This window comes from Taudactylus pleione, unplaced genomic scaffold (assembly GCF_031769625.1).
Source record: "Taudactylus pleione unplaced genomic scaffold, aTauple2 ptg000373l, whole genome shotgun sequence".
Taxonomy (NCBI): Eukaryota; Metazoa; Chordata; class Amphibia; order Anura; family Myobatrachidae; genus Taudactylus; species Taudactylus pleione.
The window spans coordinates 3,485,001-3,507,151 of NW_028284774.1; the positions used below are offsets into that span (position 1 = coordinate 3,485,001).

The 22,151-nt window shown below is 43.7% G+C and overlaps 1 protein-coding gene across 1 annotated transcript in view; it reads left to right on the plus strand.

The window, feature by feature from the left end:
* The window catches only part of EPHX4 (epoxide hydrolase 4), an 84,669-nt gene that overhangs the window by 50,356 nt on the left and 12,162 nt on the right, over positions 1 to 22,151 (plus strand). Inside the window, exons 4-5 of the mRNA XM_088444871.1 lie at positions 8,544 to 8,672; positions 21,291 to 21,394. Of these exons, the coding sequence (XP_088300997.1) occupies positions 8,544 to 8,672; positions 21,291 to 21,394 (233 nt within the window). The remainder of the gene's footprint in view (positions 1 to 8,543; positions 8,673 to 21,290; positions 21,395 to 22,151) is intronic.

Consider the following 22,151-nt stretch of genomic DNA (forward strand, 5'->3'; position numbering starts at 1 on the left):
AACTAACCTCCCCCCCTAACCCTACCCCTCCTTAGGGGTGCCTAACCTTCCCCCAGTGCCTAACCCTAATGCCCCCTCTAAGTGCCTAACCCTCCCTTCCCCTAGCCTAACCTCCCGGGGGGGTGCCTAAGCCTAACTCCTCCCAGGAGCCCTAAACCTAACCCTCCCCCCCAACGCAGCTGTCTGCAGCGGCACCCGGCATCACTTCGATCAGGATGCCGGGCGCCGGTCTCCCGGCGTCGGTAAAATGACAGGCGTCTAGATTTAGACGCCTGTCATTTAACCCTCGCCGGGATTAAGCAGTCGGGAAGCCGGCTGTCTGGATTACGTCCGCCGGCTTCCCGACTGCATACCATGGGAAGACAGACTCTTAGCACTGCATGAATTATGTTTTTGTCAGTTTTTCTTCTTACAAACTTCTTACAAACCACCATTGCAGTGACTCACGACTCACTCCTCTTCTGCTCTATTTTCTCTCTCTCTGTATCTGTCTTATATGTTATCTACTCTTCCCTTTATTCTTTTATATATATTACATTACTCATTTTGAAAGATAGAACAGCCTAAATGGTTTATTTCAAAATGATATTTATTATGTCTATGTATTATACTGGAATCTAAAATTTTGTATTGCAAAAAGAAAACAGTACTTAACTTCTCTGCATTTATTGACTTATTTTATGCACCATAGTAGTGCCCTAGTTCATTTTATGCACCATAGTAATGCCCTAGTTCATTTTATGTACCATAGTAGTGTCCTGGTTCATTTTATGCACCATAGTAGTGCCCTAGTTCATTTTATGCGCCATAGTAGTGCCCTAGTTCATTTTATGCGCCATAGTAGTGCCCTAGTTCATTTTATGCACCACAGTAGTGCCCTAGTTCATTTTATGCACCATAGTAGTATCCTAGTTCATTTTATGCACCATAGTAGTGCCCTAGTTCATTTTATGCACCATAGTGGTGCCCTATTCATTTTATGCACCATAGTAGTGTCCTAGTTCATTTTATGTACCATAGTTGTGTCCTAGTTCATTGTATGCACAATAGTAGTGTCCTAGTTCCTTTTATGCACAATAGTTGACTTGGGTACAGTTGAGTCAGGCAGTGGTGTAACTAGGGCATGGCGAGTGTGGTGCGTGCCCTGGGCCCCGTGGGACCGGCGGCACAGGGGGGCGCCGCCGGCCACGGTACTGGCCCGCCCTAGTTAGCCAGTGTAGCGCCGACCGCAATGAGTGCGGTCAGCGCTACACATTTACACATGTGCTGCACAGCTGAGCCCGTTCCCTCCCCCTGATCGCTTGCCCAATAGCGCTGGGAGGCGGGCTCAGGCTGTGCATAACACATGCATCGCCGCCAGCACTGGCGGCGATGCGTGTGTTAAACAGCAGCCAATGAGAGTCAGACTCTCATTGACTGCTGCAGCACCCACTGCAAGAGCCGGGCTTCCGTCCGCCTCCTGCAGTGGGTAATGGGACAGACGTCATGACATCATGACGTCTGTCCCATAATGCTGAGCGCGCCAGCCCGGGAGGACTGGCGGGTGGCGGCGGGAGCGGTGTCGCGGACCGGAGCAGCAGCAGCGTGGATTCAGGTAAGTATATTTTTATATATTTTTTTTTTAACCTATCTGCACTACTGGGGGCACAACGGGGGAGGGGGGTGGCTACTACTGGGGGGACCTCTACTGGGGGTGGGGGCACAACGGGGGAGGGGTGGCTACTACTGGGGGCACCATTATTGGGAGGACCTCTACTGGGGGGGCTACAACTGGGGGCACTTAATCGGGAGGGGGAACCTCTACTGGGGACTACTACTTGGAGGGGGGGAACTACCACTGGGGGCATTATGAAAGGGGCTACTACTAGAGGCACTGCACTGGGGGGACCACTACTGGGGGCAATAATAGGAAGGGCCACTACAGGGGGCACTGGATAGGGGGGATCACTACTGGGTGCCTGCATAAAGGGACCACTACTGGGAAAACTGCATGGGGGGAACTACTGCTGGGGGCACTGTATAAAGGGCACTGCATAGGGGGGGGGACTACTACTGGGGGCACTATATAAAGGGCACTGCATAAGGGGATACCGCTACTGGGCACACTGCATTGTGGGGACTGCTACTGGGGGCACTGCATAAGGGGGAACACTACATGGGGCACTGCATTTGGGGGGGCCACTACTGGGGGTACTGAGTAAGGGGAACTAATTGGGGGCTATATAAGGGGGACCACTACTGGGGATACTGTATAAGGGGCACTACTATGGGCCTGCATAAGAGGGACCACAACTGCATACTGGGGGTACTGTATAAGGGGTACTACTGGGGTTAAGGTGCATATGGATATTAATGTTCAGTGTGAAAATAAAGGGGTGTGTCATGTTGACACGCCCCATTTTTAAGTGACCACGCCCATTTTTTTTTACCACGCGCACTTCGGGGGGGGGGGGGGGGGCGCTCCCTTTTCAAATTTGCCCTGGGCTCCAAATACCCTAGTTACGCCACTGGAGTCAGGCCCCAGGGATGGGCCCCCTTAGCCTCTGGGCCCTATAGCAATGGCACTCCCTGCACCCACTATAGCTATACCCATGTCTGACATATTACATTGTTTACTGACTACCTGTTGCTGACTTCATATGTGATGGCATGCCAAACTAATCATGTACTAATTATGCAAATTACATCAACATAGTAACACTCACTGCAGGTTCACAGGACTGCAAACAGAAGATCAGTAATTGTGAAATGCATCGAGGTGCAATATAATAGTTTAGATATGGCTTGTTATTTAACTTTGCATAAAGTAATAGGAATGTACTCATATACATTACTTTATGCGAGTATATTATTTCTGAGATGCAACATATCAAAATAAAAACTGACAATAAGCCAAATTTAAGTACCACATAAGAAAGACAGAGGCAGACGTCTTCTCTTATATATGCAAGAAAGTATTTGTTAATTTCTCAGATGTTTTATGTGGAACATTAATTTAGATTATTAACCTGTTTACTGAGCTTCTGTACCTAGGAAATCAGTGACATTTCACAGGGAATGGTTTATTGGAAACATATACACATCAATAAACTGAATCTTAACAGATTGCGAACTCTGTGACCCATAATATAGTCAGTGGAAGTCGCAGGAGCTATAATCCTGGGAACAGAAGTTGTGATGGTTGATTGTCACATCATAACTGACCTAGAACTTTGACTGGAGCTGCTCTCCGGTTGTACAGTGTAATAGATGAATCTCAGATTCCAAAACACAGTACTGAGCAAGTAAGTAATATGCCATAAGCTCCAAATTATACATATACAACTTCTCAGAAATATACAAATTTAGGGGAGGTGGCTATTAGACACCAGGGGGTATATATACTAAAGTGCGGATTAATAGAAGTGGAGTTGTTGCCCATAGCAACCAATCTGATTTTAGCTATTATCTTCTAGAAGGTGATGGATAAATATTGTTTGTAGAATCTATTTGGTTGCTATGGGCAACAACCAGGGGCATATTTATCGTTTGTGGTGCACACGGACCTCTGTGTCCAGGGGGGGTGGCCTGCACCTCACACCCTGCACCCATACTTTTTTTTTATATATACTTACCTCTCCGAAGTCCCATGGAGTAGCACTACACAAAACACCTGGAAAATGCCCGCCGCGTCCATTTTCCCTGGCGTTATGTTCAGTAGGAAATCACTGGGAAAATAGACTAGTGCCCAAAGTCTATTGCGGCTGTCAGTTCGCTGACAGCAGTCGGGGAGAGAGAAGGGGGCCCCGGGGGGGAGTGAACACGGATCTCCTCCTCTTAGTACAACAAGGCAACAACTCCACTTCTATATAGCCGCACTTTAGTAAATATAACCCAAGGTCTGGGATTGTCCACATATTATTAAATTTTGGTGTTTTTACTGGAAACAGTTTCAGGTTGTACTAGATAAAAGGATACCACTAATAAATGGGTTGGATATGATATGCTGGTGGCTGAAAAGCCGCCGATTCAAATACCGACGGCGGAAGCCGATGGAGTCAAATCCCGATCGTGGCGGTAAATACCCTAACCCCCCCCTCTCCCCCCGTATCGTAACCCTCCCTTGGTGGTACCTAACAATAACCTCCCCCCGGTGGTGCCTATCACCCCCTTCCCGCACCCTAAACCTAACCTCCCCCCCAATGGTGCCTAACCCCCTCCATAGCCTAAACCTAGCCCTCCGTGGGAGGGTGCCTAACCCTAATCTCTCCCCATGGGTGCCTAAACCTAACCCCATTCGCGCAGGCAGGGGGGGTTCCGAGTACCTAGAAACCCCCCCCTGCCCGCCACTACATTGCAGCGCAGCTTAGCAATATGTTTTTTTTTTTTTTAAAGAGATCTGATCTGGCTGTATGTGTTTTGTGTTATACAGTCAGGTCCATAAATATTGGGACATTGACAGAATTTTCAGATTTTGGCCTCTATTCACCACCACAATGGCTTTGAAATGAAACAAATAAGATGTGCTTTAACTGCAGACTTTCAGATTTAATTTGAGGGTAATTACATCCAAATCAGGTGAACGGTGTAGGAATTACAACGGTTTCTATATTTGCCTCCCACTTTTTAAGGGGCCAAAAGTAATGGGACTATCAACTCAAAAGCTATTTCATGGACAGGTGTGGGCTATTCCCTCGTTATTTCATTATCAATTAAGCAGGTAAAATGTCTGGAGTTGATTCTAGGTGTGACATTTGCATTTGGAATCAGTTGTTGTCAACTCTCAATATGAGATCCAAAGAGCTGTCACTATCAGTGAAGCAAGTCATAATTAGGCTGAAAAATCAAAACAAACCCATCAGAGAGATACCAAAAACATTAGGTGTGGCCAAATCAACTGTTTGGAACATTCTTAAAAAGAAAGAACGCACTGGAGAGCTCAGCAACACCAAAAGACCCGGAAGACCACGGAAAATAACTGTGGTGGATGACAGAAGAACTATTTCCCTGGTGAAGAAAAACCCCTTCACAACAGTTGGCCAAATCAAGAACACTCTCCAGGAGGTAGATGTATATGTGTCAAAGTCAACAATCAAGAGAAGACTTCACAAGAGTGAATATAGAGGGTTCACCACAAGATGTAAACCATTGGTGAGCCACAAAAACAGGAAGACCAGATTAGAGTTTGCCAAACAACATCTAAAAAAGCCATTACAGTTCTGGAACAACATCCTATGGACAGATGAGACAAAGATCAACTTGTACCAGAGTGATGGGAAGAGAAGAGAAGGAAAGGAACTGCTCATGATCCAAAACATACCACCTCATCAGTGAAGCATGGTGGTGGTAGTGTTGTGGCGTGGGCATGTATGGCTGCCAATGGAACTGGTTCCCTTGTATTTATTGATGATGTGACTGCTGACAAAAGCAGCAGAATGAATTCTGAAGTGTTTCGGGCAATATTATATGCTCATATTCAGTCAAATGCTTCAGAACTCATTGGACGGCGCTTCACAGTGCAGATGGACAATGACCCGAAGCATACTGCAAAAGCAACCAAAGAGTTTTTTAAGGCTAAAAAGTGGAATGTTATGCAATGGCCAAGTCAATCCCCTGACCTGAATCCGATTGAGCATGCATTTCACTTGATGAAGACAAAACTGAAGGGGAAATGCCCCAAGAACAAGCAGGAACTGAAGACATTTGCAGTAGAGGCCTGGCAGAGCATCACCAGGGATGAAACCCAGCGTCTGGTGATGTCTATGCGTTCCAGACTTCAGGCTGTAATTGCCTGCAAAGGATTTGCAACAAAGTATTAAAAAGTGAAAGTTAGATTTAGGATTGTTTAGTTTGTCCCATTACTTTTGGCCCCTTAAAAAGTGGGAGGCACATATAGAAACCGTTGTATTTCCTACACCATTCACCTGATTTGGATGTAATTACACTCAAATTAAATCTGAAAGTCTGCAGTTAAAGCACATCTTGTTTGTTTCATTTCAAAGCCATTGTGGTGGTGAATAGAGGCCAAAATATGAAAATTCTGTCAATGTCCCAATATTCATGCACCTGACTGTATATGTAAGGTGCTCTACTGGCCGGGGGCACTGTAACACTACTGGGGGCACTGCATAGGGGGGACTACTACTGGGGGCACTTTATAAGGTGCACTGCATAGGGGGGACCACTACTGGGGCCACTGTATAAGGGGCCCTAGTGGGGGCAGTGCATAGGGGGGTCCACTACTGGGGGAACTGTATAAGGGAGACTACTGGGAGCACTGCATACGGGAAACCACTACTGGGGGCACTGTATAATGGGCACTGCATAGGGGGAAACACTACTGGGGGCCTGCATAAGAGTGACCACTACTGGGGGCACTGTATAAAGAGCACTGTATAAGGGGCACTACTTGGGGAACTGCATAAGGGGGACCATTACTGGGGGCACTGCATAGGGGGGACTCTATAAGGGGCACTGCATAAGAGGGCCCTCTACTGGGGGCACTGCATAAGATGGCCCACTACTGGGGGCACTGTATAAGAGGGCCCACTCCTGGGGGCACTGTATAAGAGGGCCCACTCCTGGGGGCACTGTATAAGAGGGCCCACTCCTGGGGGCACTGTATAAGAGGGCCCACTCCTGGGGGCACTGTATAAGAGGGCCCACTCCTGGGGGCACTGTATAAGAGGGCCCACTCCTGGGGGCACTGTATAAGAGGGCCCACTCCTGGGGGCACTGTATAAGAGGGCCCACTCCTGGGGGCACTGTATAAGAGGGCCCACTACTGGGGGCACTGTATATGGGGCACCACTGGAGGCCCTGTATAAAGGGAACTACTGGGGGCACTGTATAAGGGTGCACTACTGGGGCACAACTGTATGGGGCACTGCTACTGGGGACATTGCATAATGGGCACTACTAGAGTGGGCATTGCAAGAGGGGCACTACTACTGGGGGCATTAAGGTGCATATGGACGAGAAACGGGGGTGTAATTTTTCAGTGGCCACGCCCCTTTTCAGCATGCGCGCATTTGGCATGTGCAGATGGGGGGGTGCTCCTTGCCCTGGGCTCCATATACCCTAGTTACGTCACAGCCTGCACATTCTTCATATTATAGGTCACCTGCACCTTCTTCATATTATAGGTTACCTGCACTTTATTCATATTATAGGTAACCTGCACCTTCTTCATATTATAGGTCACCTGCACCTTCTTCATATTATAGGTTACCTGCACTTTATTCATATTATAGGTAACCTGCACCTTCTTGCTATAGGTCACCTGCACCTTTTTGCTATAGGTCACCTGCACCTTTTTGCTATAGGTCACCTGCACCTTTTTGCTATAGGTCACCTGCACCTTTTTGCTATAGGTCACCTGCACCTTCTAGCTTTAAGTCACCTGCACCTTCTAGCTTTAAGTCACCTGCACCTTCTAGCTTTAAGTCACCTGCACCTTCTAGCTTTAAGTCACCTGCACCTTCTAGCTTTAAGTCACCAGCACCTTCTAGCTTTAAGTCACCTGCACCTTCTAGCTTTAAGTCACCTGCACCTTCTTGCTTTAAGTCACCTGCACCTTCTAGCTTTAAGTCACCTGCACCTTCTAGCTTTAAGTTACCTGCACCTTCTAGCTTTAAGTCACCTGCACCTTCTAGCTTTAAGTCACCTGCACCTTCTAGCTTTAAGTCACCTGCACCTTCTAGCTTTAAGTCACCTGCACCATCTAGCTTTAAGTCACCTGCACCTTCTAGCTTTAAGTCACCTGCACCTTCTAGCTTTAAGTCACCTGCACCTTTTTGCTATAAGTCACCTGCACCTTTTTGCTATAAGTCACCTGCACCTTCTAGCTTTAAGTCACCTGCACCTTCTAGCTTTAAGTCACCTGCACCTTTTTGCTATAGGTCACCTGCACCTTTTTGCTATAGGTCACCTGCACCTTTTTGCTATAGGTCACCTGCACCTTTTTGCTATAGGTCACCTGCACCTTCTAGCTTTAGGTGACCTGCACATTCTTGCTTTAGGTCACCTGCACCTTCTTGCTTTAGATCCTCTGCACATAAACACCCCTAATCCACCCCTCCAATCACAAGAAGCTGTAAGCGCAATATTCGTGCATGTTCAAATACGTATGCAAGTAGCGCATAGTGCATCAGTTTATCACAAAGATGCATCTGTACATTATTTTGATACCTGAATGTAAACTAATTAAGTGAATGATGCTGTGCGCAGAGTTGGCGCTAGGCTTCTCTGCCCCCCAGCGCCGTCCTTTGGTGCACTGTCATGCCCCTTTCCTCCCCTGCTCCCTTCCCCTGAGCGTATACACAATAACGCCAGTGGGGGGGTGGGATTTCCCAGAGCCGGGCGTTGGTGAGTTCAGGCTGCGCCCTTTAGGCTATGGCGCTCCGGGCGATGGCCCTGCTAACCCGTGCCTTGAGCCGCCATTGTAAATAACCCCAACTGTGTTTTGTCATAAAGATTACTTAATTACATAAACATTTCTTAATTACTAAAGAAGAAAGATTATTAATTACTGAGCAGTAACTCCTTTATCTCTCCTTTGATAGGTTACACCAAATGTGTCCTCATTGGCCATGATTGGGGTGGGATGATTGCTTGGCTAATTGCCATATGTTACCCAGAGATGGTCACCAAGCTGATAGTTTTGAGTTTTCCGCATCCAACAGTGTTTACAGGTGAGTTGAAAATAAACTGTTTTCTTCAATGGAATGCAGTGACTAAAATACAAAGAACGTATACCCATATACATTATTCACTAGAAGGAGGCGTATACTTGCATACGTTATCCACTAGAAGGAGGCGTATACCTGTATACATTTGCCACTAGAAGGAGGCGTATACCTGCATACGTTATATACTAGAAGGAGGCGTATACCTGCATACATTATATACTAGAAGGAGGCGTATACCTGTATACATTAGCCACTAGAGGGAGACGTATGCCTGCATACGTTATCCACTAGAAGGAGGCGTTTACCTGCATACGTTATATACTAGAAGGAGGCGTATACCTGCATATATTATCCACTAGAAGGAGGCGTATACCTGCATACATTATTCACTTGCAGGAAGCCTCATTTACCTTATCAGTGTAATCCTTGCACTAACTATTGTCTGACAGAAAACATTATGAACGTGTAAAACAACAACTGTACACCTCAAATGTACACTTTCAATGTGAGCTTCTAAATAAAACCCTTTTGGACAGATGTATTAAGGCTATTTTCATGAAAAGTTTGCGAAAAATGCCACTTTATGCATGGTTTGCATGCTAATTTATTTTTCACATATGTATTAAACTGTTAACACATTAGATATCTGCCCCGAGAATTTTCAAACTGTAAAATATCGCAAAACATCACAGTTTTTTTTTCTCCAGAAAAGTTATATTTTTTGAATGTATCAAGCACAGAAAAGGATTTTCATAAAATGAATTTCATTGCTTTAGTTTTCAGGTAGAATTTCAAGAAAATGCATGGAGGAAAGCCATCTTTTCTGTGTTGCTAATCCTCTCCCAGCACAGGCAGCAGAAGATTGAATAGATACTTTCATGGTGAATCACATTTGCAAGCTCATTCAGCACCTGTCTCCAAGTATAGTGTCCACTGTAATAAGCTAAGAAGTGGCAGGGTTACTTAAAATTATTTAAAATTAATTAATAATGTATTTATACCACAATAGCACCAAGTTTTAATCAATTGGTTTTCTCTATCACAGTGCAAACTTTGAATGAGACCCAGACGCTGTGATATATCGCACTGTTAAAACAATAATTTTAATGGCAACACCTTCATTTCCTTTCTTTTTGAATAGCTGCAATGTATAGATAGTCACTATTAATGTGCTTAAGTAATCAGTAGAATAGGTCTGTACAGACGAGTCCCTGATAGACTGCCTGTCCCTTTGATACAGAAGCTTTATATTGCTGTGATCTCAGCAGAATATTTGGTAGTGAAAGAGTAACTAAACAGATAAATAAGAAATGCGTCTTGGAACATGTCCGAGTATACATTTGATATTCCTCAGGCATCTCTAACTCTCTGAGACTCGCTTACAATATATAATTTATAAGGATGTCAGTAACACAGCATGACCCACATCTCTTGTAACGTAATGTGCATTACTGGGAGATGATTGTGAGCACACACAACGCACTGAAATCTCTGCATGCGGGAATGTAAGAAAGTACAGGCCAAGGCTTTCCATCGCGTTTTGTTCTAGTCACTATAAGTTACATGGCGAGAGCTGTCACCTAGCACTGGGGACTGGTGAGACAGTGGTGATGTCAGATTTTTCTCAAATGTTTATGCAGAACTAAAATAAAATAGTAAAATTCCTTATTGTATAACCTTGGGAAAAAGGCGCTTACTAATATCTGATAAGAATGGAGGGCTGGCACCTCAGCTGCTCAGAGCTTGACTATTAGCTACATATCATGCAGTTAATAAAGTCCCATATCTGTTTATTTAACGTTGTCACATATTGTGATATCAGGGAAGACATCATTGCAATGTTTATTACGCTATTACTGTTGTTCATCCAATTTGAATACATTGGATCGTTATCAGTGTATTATTACTATGGCCCTCATTCAGACCCACTCGCGAGCGGCTGTCCGCTCGCAAGTGGGTCGATGGTCCCCACTGCGCATACGCACGACGGAGGGAGCTCCGTCGTGCGCATGCGCGAGACCCGACGAGCGAAGGACTTTCCTTCGCTCGGAGTGTCTCATCAAAGGGGGCGTGCTGTCCATGGTGACTGACAGCACGCCCCCTTTGGTGGGCGTGTCGGGGGCGTGCCTGCCAGACATAGGCGTTCCCAAGGGAACGCCTACCGTCTGAAGCCGGCCCCACTGACATCACTAGTGATGTCAGTGGGAGTGATTTTGGCTCTGATAGAGCCAAAATCACTCCTGGCCTTGCGGTTGAAAAACTCAACCGCAGGCTTTTGCTCGCAGTTTCGATGGTCGCGATGGTCAAGACCATCGCGACCATCATCCTGCACGCTCGTATATGCTGTGGGTGGTGACCCACAGCTATACGAGCGTCCAGGAGGACGCTCCATATTAATGGAGGTGGGCCCTGATTCAGAGCGAGCGCTCTGGTCAGAGCGTCCGGCTCTGAATCAGGGCCCATGCATGTTGGTAAGAGCAGATGGAAAGTAACTGCTAGCTAACTCGCTACTGGCTTTCCTGGCTTTCTTAATGCACATGAGCGCCTACTGGGCCATTCATGTGCAAGTGGCAGTTACCGGAGAGGGATACGCCTAACTGCACCAAACTCCGAAAAGCTAAGCTTTTCAGAGCTCAGTAATGGGGCATTATCGCAGTCCACATAGAAAGCAAAGCTACGGGGTCTACTGCTGCACTCTTTAATAGTAGTACTGTAGCAGATATCACATTTACTTTTAAGTGTGCTTTGAACTAAATTATTTTTAAAATATGCCCACATCTAATATATGCATGTATAATGAAGAAAGTACCTATCCACTTCAGAGATGAATCTACAATCAACTAGTCTGAAGTGGATAGCTGGTGCTGTCGAACATCATCCTCCCCTGCGTGTCTTTATACCAGCCACCTGGAACCATCGCAGCTCTGCCTCTGCTCGCAATTAAACAAACACCTCTTTACTGTACTCGGTCTGTTTGTGCAGGCCGCCCTGTTTTGTCCAGATGAGCATAGAAGGATCAGGTGCCAGATGTGGATAGGAGGATCTAGTACCAGATGTGGATAGGAGGATCTAGTACCAAATGTGCATGGGAGGAACGGGCACCAGATGTGCATGGGAGGATCAGGCACCAGATGAGCATGGGAGGATCAGGCACCAGATGAGCATGGGAGGATCAGGCACCAGATGAGCATGGGAGAATCCGGCACCAGATGTGTATAGGAGGATCTAGTACCAGATGTGCACGGGAGGATCAGGTACCAGATGTGCATAGGGGGATCAGGCACCAGATGAGCATGGGAGGATCTGGCACCAGATGTGCATAGGGGGATCAGGCACCAGATGAGCATGGGAGGATCCGGCACCAGATGTGCATAGGGGGATCAGGTACCAGATGTGCATAGGGTGATCAGGCACCAGATGAGCATGGGAGGATCAGGCACCAGATGAGCATGGGAGGATCAGGCACCAGATGTGCATAGGGGGATCAGGCACCAGATGTGCATAGGGGGATCAGGTACCAGATGTGCATAGAGGGATCAGGCACCAGATGAGCATGGGAGGATCAGGTACCAGATGTGCATAGGGGGATCCGGCACCAGATGAGCATGGGAGGATCCGGCACCAGATGTGCATTGGAGGATCCGGCACCAGATGTGCATAGGGGGATCAGGCACCAGATGAGCATGGGAGGATCCGGCACCAGATGTGCATAGGGGGATCAGGCACCAGATGTGCATATGGATGTAGGCACGTGTGATCTTTTGGTCATGCGTCGTATACATTTGCTGATTTTACCCTATGCAGACAAACATTTGTCCAACTCGGCATCAGAACCTGTGTGTGTGGCCACCATTATTGGGCTTTACAAGCAGTCACACAGCAGTGAAAGTAGCTGTTCTTTAAGAGGGGATGCAGTCATAACAATCATAATTTTGACACCACAATGTCGTCAGTTATAAAGTCAAAATTGTTGAAATGTCGACATCTGCAGAAAAGCGACATGTGAACTGTCAATATTCTTCATGGACCTGAGGCTCAGGCCCAGCAGCGGAGGATTATGGTTAGGCGCTAGGGGAAGGGTTATTCTTAGAGGTTACTGATACTCCCAGCCAGAAGTGCTGCAGGATCAACCGGAAGTCACTGTTGCTGAATCCAAAAGTCACCGCTGGAGCCACTGGACGCTACACACCAGGTAAGTCACCGCTAGACCTACCAGGAATGTTCTCCCAATATTCTAATCATGTCAACATTTCATCAGTAACAAAAGAAATGCACAGCGCTAAATGGTTGAGATTAACAGGTATAATCGCAGCAATAGGACAGAGGATATGTCAACCTTGTCGGGACATAGAAAACGATACACCAGTGGCAAACAGTTATTTATTCAATTATTAAATACTCTAGATGCATACAAATGTATATAAAGGTATATGCAACCTATGACAACATCAACTGTAGTTACTACCTAAATATGTAAAGTAGCATAATAGATATAGTTAATATAATTGAATCAGAGCTGATCAGGCTCAATAAAAAGAAAAACACTAGTAGGTAAAATGAGGAAGCCAGCTTGTAATAAAAACGATGTATGGCAATATTAACATAGCCTCCAAACTTCAGTTTATTATGCACCCAGCTGGTAAAAATAAAGTCAGTTAAGTAGAGCAGTTAATTTCAGTCACTGGGGACTTTGTAACAACTGTTGATACAGTATCTAATTTTTCACCATCACCGGTAGTTCGTGGGTGTAACAACTTTGTAGAAATCCACTAATTGTTCACTAGCAAGCAGGCAACCACACAAGATGTATAGGGCTAATAGTGTATACTTTCACCTTAGTCTTGCTGCAGGAATCCTAGGTCTGTGTTCACTCAGTCCAGGGCTCCAATATTAATCCTCTGCTGGCAATCACACAGCCGTCATGTGCCCGGTTAAGACCTCACCACGACCCTGGAAGTAGCGGAGGTCTGTGTGCGAATGGGCGAGACCTGACTGCTGCACAAGATCTCTCCCCAGCTGACCTGCCAGCTGGACCACCTGTAGCAGCTTGCAGGGGTTCTGTGTCTGAGCGCACGCTGTGGGCTTCAATAGTAATTATCCACCAGCAGCACTGCGCCTCCAGTGTACATCCAGCCGCACTCTGTCTATAATCCCACAGGTGACGACGGCTCTGTGAAAACAGCAAGGCAAGTGCAGTCCCAATACTCAACCTGTGTCCACAGGGAATGAGAGTGGATTTGGGCAGCATGTGACTTGGTAAAATCCGACAGTCCTCCAGTGACCTAGTGATAAAGAGCAGCAGCAACGCTTTTCGGCTATCTCCTTAGCCTTTTTCATCAGTGTCAACATGATTAATGTCAACGTGATCAATGTCGACATGACAAGTATGTCATCATTATGACCATGTCACCATTATGTTGACAAAGTATACTTAGACCTTTAAGAGAGTTGACATTTATTCCTGCACATAATAGTCTGTCATTGTAATGAAACCTGATGGTTTACACTGGGCCTCATGTTGTTTGTTCCCTAGATAAACATTGATAGCCCTTCTCTGCCTTAAAAAGCAATATATAGGGGGCGATTCAATTCAACGCGAATTGAATAGCGCCGTAACGATACTGCCTTTGAACCTCTATACACCCCTGCCTATACCTTCTGATATCCTGCCTATAAACCTCTAAGGATGATGCTGTTTTGCGTACGCAGTTATACAGTAAATAAAGACTCCAGACCTAGAACCTGTGGTTCCAAAGCACAAAGTATTATTCAAGTAAAAGTACAGTCAGTTACACGCTAGTTATAAGTACAATTTGGCGCAAAGGAATTATACAAACCCAAGTCCAGTTATACATACGCAGTGCTCTGGACCAGATGTAGGCATCAGCAAGAAACCCCTCGTCAATCAGCATTCAGCACGAACCAGGCACCCAGGGTCAGAACACACATATTTATACCCCCCAGAAATAAACAGCACAATAGAGAAGTTTGTTGCTAATATTTTGGTCCTAAAGGCATTTAACAGGTTGGTTCAAATAGACACAGTCCAGCCTCTAACAACTGGTGGTCTCTGGTTTCCCGCCTCATGCAAATCCTAACAGTTGGTCATATAATGCACATTTTGTTGCTTGAAGTCTCTGCGGTCCATAAGTTGAGAATGCATGCTGCGATCTCTCCACTGATATCACCGGAATACTGTTGAGAGAGAACGCATCAGTACAATACCAAACATGGCTTACTTATCACGTATAAAACCTTAGTTACTAAATAATCTTTATTTCCTAGCAATTATAATAAATGTGCATACTTGAATCTTATACCTTAAAGCTTATGGAACCTTGTATGTGAATATGTAATGTGTGAGTATGTGGGGTTTGATATAAAGACGCTAGTTAACTTGGGGCAGATGCGTGTGCATTTAGCTACTAAACAGCGTTTCATATAGGATCTTAGTTAACAGCGCAATTGTGCGTATTAATGTGTGTATGAGAAATGGTGAAAGATGCAATCGCATGATGCTAATAGTAATATCGCCACATGTACTAAAGTGTGAGTTTATCTAAAATGGCGCTTGGGCGGCCATTCACAAAATGGCGTCTTGCGATCTCATTTCCAAGATGGCGTCGCTGCGATCCAATTTTAAACTGATCTTGTCTCAGCCAATTATCCAGCTTCGACAGCCGGGAGCGAGCTCCCAGAGCTATTCAATTCAGTGCACTGTGTGGTCGGAGAATGCCAGTTATCATGCCTGATATAGTACCGCTGATATTAGCAACTGCGGTGCGTGCATACAAGCAGAACTGCGATCCGTAGTGAATCAGGCCCCTGGTCTGTTCACCCTGATTCCAGTCCAGTATCCTTGCATATCACAAGTCTGTGGTTCCTACACTGTCACTAGTGTACCTAAGCTCCTGTCCATACCCATGAGCCAGAGCGTTAAGCGCTTTAATCACCGGGACTCTTTCTGGATACTAAGTTACCATTCTTGCTGGCCGCTGCATTCTCCTTCATCCACTGGCCGTGACGTGTTGCTCCCGCGGACTTGGCTCCACTAACATCGAGCGTGATTCACTGGGAACCTGCACCCCCTGCTGTCGCTGTTCCGGGATACCACTGGTAATTAACATTCATAAGCGGAGGTGAGGTGCGTTCACGGCAGTGAGGCAGAACATACTATCAGCAATTGGCTAACAAAGGCATTTAAATATCCTTGTCCCATATCAAATGGATGTATATGCAAACATACCAGACTATTGAGAGACTTTTTGGTGGACTGCTTATATTTACGTGTTTCGTTAAAGGAAATTGTATATGTGTGTGTGTGTGTGTGTGTGTGTGTGTGTGTATATATATATATATATATATATATATATATAATCTTTTTATTATATTTCTCCCATTAAGCATCAGTCTTGCCTTTTTGCTTGGGCTATTTGGTGTTTTTACACTTATGAATTATGTTGAATTATATGTTCTAACTATTCTTAATATATTAAATTAATCTGTCCTTATCCACCTTTTGCGCTCTCTCTTGCTTTTTTATATGTCTGTTTATATTAGAATCTCCAGAAAACTTATTGGGAGCTGCAAAGTGGTTAAGGTGTATAGTTAATGATTCAATTGTTAAAATACCCACTGCTTTAATATTTTAATTGTGCCTGATTTAGATATAGTTTATATTTATTTAGTTTTCTTGCATATCACAAGTCTGTGGTTCCTACACTGTCACTAGTGTACTTAAGCTCCTGTCCATACCCATGAGCCAGAGTTTCATCAAGCCACCTCGTTTCCTATGCCCGTCGGTCAGACCTAAGGGTCCCGAGCTTAATCAATAAAATAACCAGACCGTGACAGCTGGGACACAGCGCTGCCATAGGGGCCTATGGCAGCGCAATATTAGAGCCTGCTGTTGGCACCAGCAAGCAGAAGCCAGAGAAAACCCCTTAGTACATATTGAGAAACTATATGTACAGGGATTTTCTGTCTTTTACATTGTGGTCCCTTATCTCCCTTTAGTACAAGGACCCCTCTATGACCTATGGTTATCATGAGTACCTTTTATATCACTTCACCAACACAACTATTCCTTGTACGTGGCTCATACTGTATGTTCTTCAGACTGTCTGAATATTGACATTCCATACCACACCCAACCATCTATCACTTTCCCTGCATTCCTTGAAATTGACGTAACCATGAACATGTAGATATTTTGCATTAATTAAAGATTCAATACAAAGTGCTTAGACCACAGACTGTGCAAAAATATTGTAATAATCTATATAAATGTCTTGTGAAACATGTCTATTTGTGTTTTTCTTTTCTATAAAGCCATATTTGACCTGAAGGGTTTACCACTGCTCACTTCTATATTAAGTCGTAAAATAGTTATTATGGTAATAGTCCAAGATACTTCTGCTGGATAATGTAAAGAGGTTTTCTATTAATGGTATTGCATGCCCTAGATGTCATATTGTTCATCTCCAGCACTGAAGCCAATGTTTCTGCTGGTCTTATATTGCTCTGGCATATATTTGTCATGCTGCTAAAATTGCAATGACCTTGAGGTGAAATGCGTTTACTTTCTAGCCTTTCTGCTAAAACATAAAGTATTGATTGTGCAGAAAATAGAGAGCAGGGGAGATTCAGCACTAACAAAATGCATTTGTTGCAAAAAAAAGTGCAATTTAGTAATAATTTAGTAATAATTTAAATATGGATTGTTTTTTTTCCACAAAAGTAATGTGTATATTACGTGTCTATAATACTAAAGAATCAGAATTGAATAGTGAGTGCTACCTGGGTATACAATTGCTGTTATTGTTCCACTTTGATAGGATATAACCAGGGGTGCCGAGAGAAAGGGGGGGGGGGGGGTTGGGTACTTATTGCCCTGGCTTGCAGGAGGGGGCCCGGGTTCAGTGTCTCCCCCCCCCCCCCTCCCTATCAGCAGCCCAGCACATGCTGCTGTGTGCTGGGCTACAGTAGGAGACTACTCGCGGCTGCTGAGTAGCAGCCACAGCAGTCTCCTATCCCTGTGGGGGGGAGCGATCACACTGATCACACCTCCCCATGGATTTCTGCCGGGCTGGGGAGCTCACAGCACCCCCCCCCTTTCCCAGCGTGCAGCTTTGCTAAGCTGCAACTTGGGTTATTTCTCTAAAAAAATAAATTTCGGGAGGGGATGTGGCCTCGCATCCCGTAATTAGGCCACGCCCCCTTTTACCTGGGCCCAAGCCGACTCTTAGCGGCCCTGGATATAACATTGGGCCTGATTCAGATTTGGGAATTGAGTAAGATAGAGTAAGTAACTGTGTACCTTTTGCATGCAGGGTAAATACTGGCTGCTTTTGCATGTAGCCCACAAATGCTGGATAGCTTTATTTTTACAGTTTAGAAGGCAGGTGCGCTGTAACAACAGTGCTGATAGCAATAATGGGAGCAGCTTATTAGCTTTATTTTTACACAGCAATTTATATTTCAGTTTGGACACGCCCCTCCCAAATCTAAATCTCTCTGCACATTTTACATCTACCCCACCTCCGGCGCAGCATAGATATATACAGGTGCACAGTTACTTGCTCTTACTCTATTTCAAATCTGTATCAGGTCGAATGTCAAATAAAAGAACGATGATGAAAGAAAATATACGGAGGGAATTCTATTCATAGAGATGGTGGAGACCAGTATCTTTACTAATAAAGATGCAAGGGAAAATTGCCAAGATATTCTACCATAATAGACGGTAATGTCTGCAGCCGGACTGTGGTACATTGCTATGAATTGAATCCCCTCCATGTATCTTTCAAATGGCCTCTTATAGCCCTTCTGATAAGATCCACATAATAACATCACGTTAACCAATCAGGACACTTAGGCCAGTGACAGAAGATTGTGGCCACTGGTAAGGGTCATGGACTGGATGTATATGGTCAGTGAAAGGGAATGGCTATTGGTAAGGGTCATTAGCTGGCTAGTATAATCTGTAGAGGTGCATACACACAACGATTTTTTGAACGATTATCGATAACGATATCGTTCAATCGTTGTAAAAATCATTCACTTTCTGAGTTAAGACGATGAACGATTATCGTTCATGCGCGTTCACGTTTGTAGTGCAGTCAGACTGACCAACTCAACGATTTTCAGTAAAGGAATATGCAAAAATCGTTTGTAGTTCAAAAAAAATCGTTCATTACATTTAGTAAATGAACGATTTTAATAAATGATTTTCGTTCATTTATCCCTTGAAAAAATGAACAAAAATTGTTTACTAAAATGCGTGTAGCCAGTAGTAAGTGACATGAGCTGGGTGTGTATGGTAAATGGGGGAAGGGTTTGGCCACTGGTTATGGCCAATAGCTGGATGCTATGGTGGGTAAGAGAAAGGTATGGCCACAACTAACAGTCTATTATCTTTAACAAAAGTGCTTAGCTTTGTATCATGAATAAAGTTATTTACTGGTTACACAATATGAAATGTAGGTTATTAAAACTGAAATAAAGATAACATACATAAACATATTATGTAGCCTAACATCCATAGCACCAGTAGAAATGTAAACAGTTAATGTACATTACACAATGTACAAAACTCAACAGTACCTAGTAAAGTTGGCTGCTCCAATATGGATTTTCAGAGGACAATATATTTATCATATGTACTGTTACCCTGCATTAATGTGTGGTGAAGATACTCTGAACAGAGGTAAAAATTGATATATGTGCTAAATGTATTATCTGTATGTATTTTGGGTGACAGCCCAAGAATAATGTAATCAGTATGGACTTTGAATTTTACATTGATCCCTATTTTTACCCTTCATTAAATCAGTCTATCACTCTTTGTGAACAGAAAAATATCAGCTATGTCATGTTGGATTAACATAAGAATGTATAGATAATATAGTGCATTGTGCAACCATGCTACCTAATGTGTTTTCACAATGATCACACATATCCATTCAATATCAATGATCCCTATATCATGATGTGCCTGTGCTCCTTCCATAACATGGGTAAGTGGACATAGCTCCAGTGTGTGCTAAAATGAACATATATTCTATATCAGTGTTTTCCAAACTCATTCCTCAGGGAGCACTAACAGTGCAGGGTTTGCATTATTCCTAGTTGATGCACAGGTGTATTCAATACTGGTTAACACATTTTTATTTTTTTTTCAAAAATAATTTTATATTGTCATTCAAAGCATTGAGCATCCACAATATAAACGAGACTGAACAAAGCTCTACCAAGTTAGTTGAATATTATAGATTATACATATTCACTCAAATAAACAAATACAGTGAAAATAAATCAGACATTTTGTTCAGAACTGAGACCCATAGTTTAGATATTTTAATATAAAAAAAAATAAAAAAAGGATGGGCTACCCATGTCCCCCCCCCCCTCGCCAAACACTTTAAGGAAATTCCTTAATAAAGAAACAAATTTAGGTATCCTAATTGGAGGGTCCCCTGCTACACATTGCAATATTACCATGAAGAAGTCTGCAATGTTCTATGAAGCTGGAGACGAAGAGCTCTTGAAAGAGTATCCACATAGCTCTCCCACGTATCAAAAAAATGTTCTATTTTGACTTCTTTTTCCAACATCACTTCCACCCAACACATTCTAAATAGATGATGCAATTTTGCCTTGAATAGAGCTATTGGTGGTGGCTGTGTGTCTATCCATGTATGTAGGATTGTTTTACAAGCTGCTGCACCTATGGCTAGTGATAGACTTTTTCCTCCTGCCAAGGTACGAATGTGATCAGGAAGAACCCCAAATATAGCCCATTCAGGCGTCAGTGGGACAAAATTAATCAAATGATTAGTACCTGTATCTAGAACCCTCTTATTATAGGGCAAGACCACATACAGTGAAAGATATCAGCTACAGGTGATCCACACTTATAACAGTTTGACGTCTGTGATAAACCCATCAAGAAACTTTTATGAGGTGAGATATTTGACCTCTGCAGAATGTTCAGGAACATGGTAGTGTAGGATGAGTAGGGCATTAGTGTACAGGCTTTATCATAGACCGATTCAGGTGTTCGACCTGTAGGGCTGGAATCGGGGACACCCACTTAATATAGTTTGCCATAGAGTTGTCAGGTATAAAGACTGTGTGCAGGATATTATAAATTTGAGAAATAACGTTTGTGTCTAGCATGTGTGAGCGTAAAAAATTATCTAAGGGATTATTCCAATCCAACGGCGAAAAACTCTGCACTGTTAGCTCAACATAATGTTTTGCTTGCCAAAATGCAAGTGGAGGTCTTGTCAGTACTGGATATTTGTCCCTGGCCTCCTGGAATGTGAGTGGCTAACACATTTTAAAAGATCCACAGGTGGAGCTAATTATTTCACTTGCGATTCTGTGAGGAGACCTGGAAAACATGCACTGTTAATGCTCCCTGAGGAATGAGCTTGGGGAACACTGTTCTATATCAATTAACAGTTTCCATTTTGTTGTTACACTATATTGTGATACCTCACATAGAAACTACCCTTCATATCAACCAATTGACCATTTGCAAGTTTTCCCACATTTTTTATTTATTTCATAAAAACTAGTAGTTTCAAAATTAATTCATGGGCATTTTTGTTTCAGAATATATTCTACGACGCCCTTCTCAATTGATTAAATCTGGTTACTACTTCTTTTTCCAAATGCCTTGGTTTCCAGAACTCATGTATACTGTAAATGATTACAAGGTGAGCTGACCTAGAATGTTACATTACAGATGTCATTAATCAGAGTTATCACGGAACATTATATACAAATCTAACAACAGAGAACTTAAATTAAAAAATAGTAAAAAAAATCAACCTTTCCATATCCATTTTATAGCTCACTTAAGTTATACCCAGTGTGCTTTGGGCATGACATGGCCATTATAAATACCCCTTTACATTATTTCTATGCCACTATTTCATAGTTAAATGTTTATTGTGCTGAAAATGGAATATGAATGCATGTAATTTTCTGTCTTTTGTAAGTGGTTTTTAATGATTTATTGTGAAATTAAAGGAATAGCAAATGTAAGGAAAAAGTGTGCCTCATGTGATTGCTGCTTGCCTTTCAAATTAGTTTCTTTTTAAATATTTACATAGCTGTTAAAGTTTCTACAGTCGCGTCACTGGGGTTGGTGACATCCAGTGTGCTGTACTCACCAGGGATGTGCAGTCATGGTAGGCAGAGCCTCCCCAGTCATACTCCTGAGATTTTATATAAAAATGATTAGAATAATACAAAGGAATTATTTATAACTTATACACATCTTTATTGTAAAAAAAAAAAAAAGTATAGTTAACACAATGACCAGCTTTGCGGAGATCCCTAGGACTGCAGAGAAATGAGAGATGAGGCATCAACAGCTCAGCCTCACTTCTGTATAGTCAGACACTGTTTGGAGAGCTGGGGGTGGGGATACACCATGGGAATTAAGCTGCAAAGAAAGAGGGACACTGA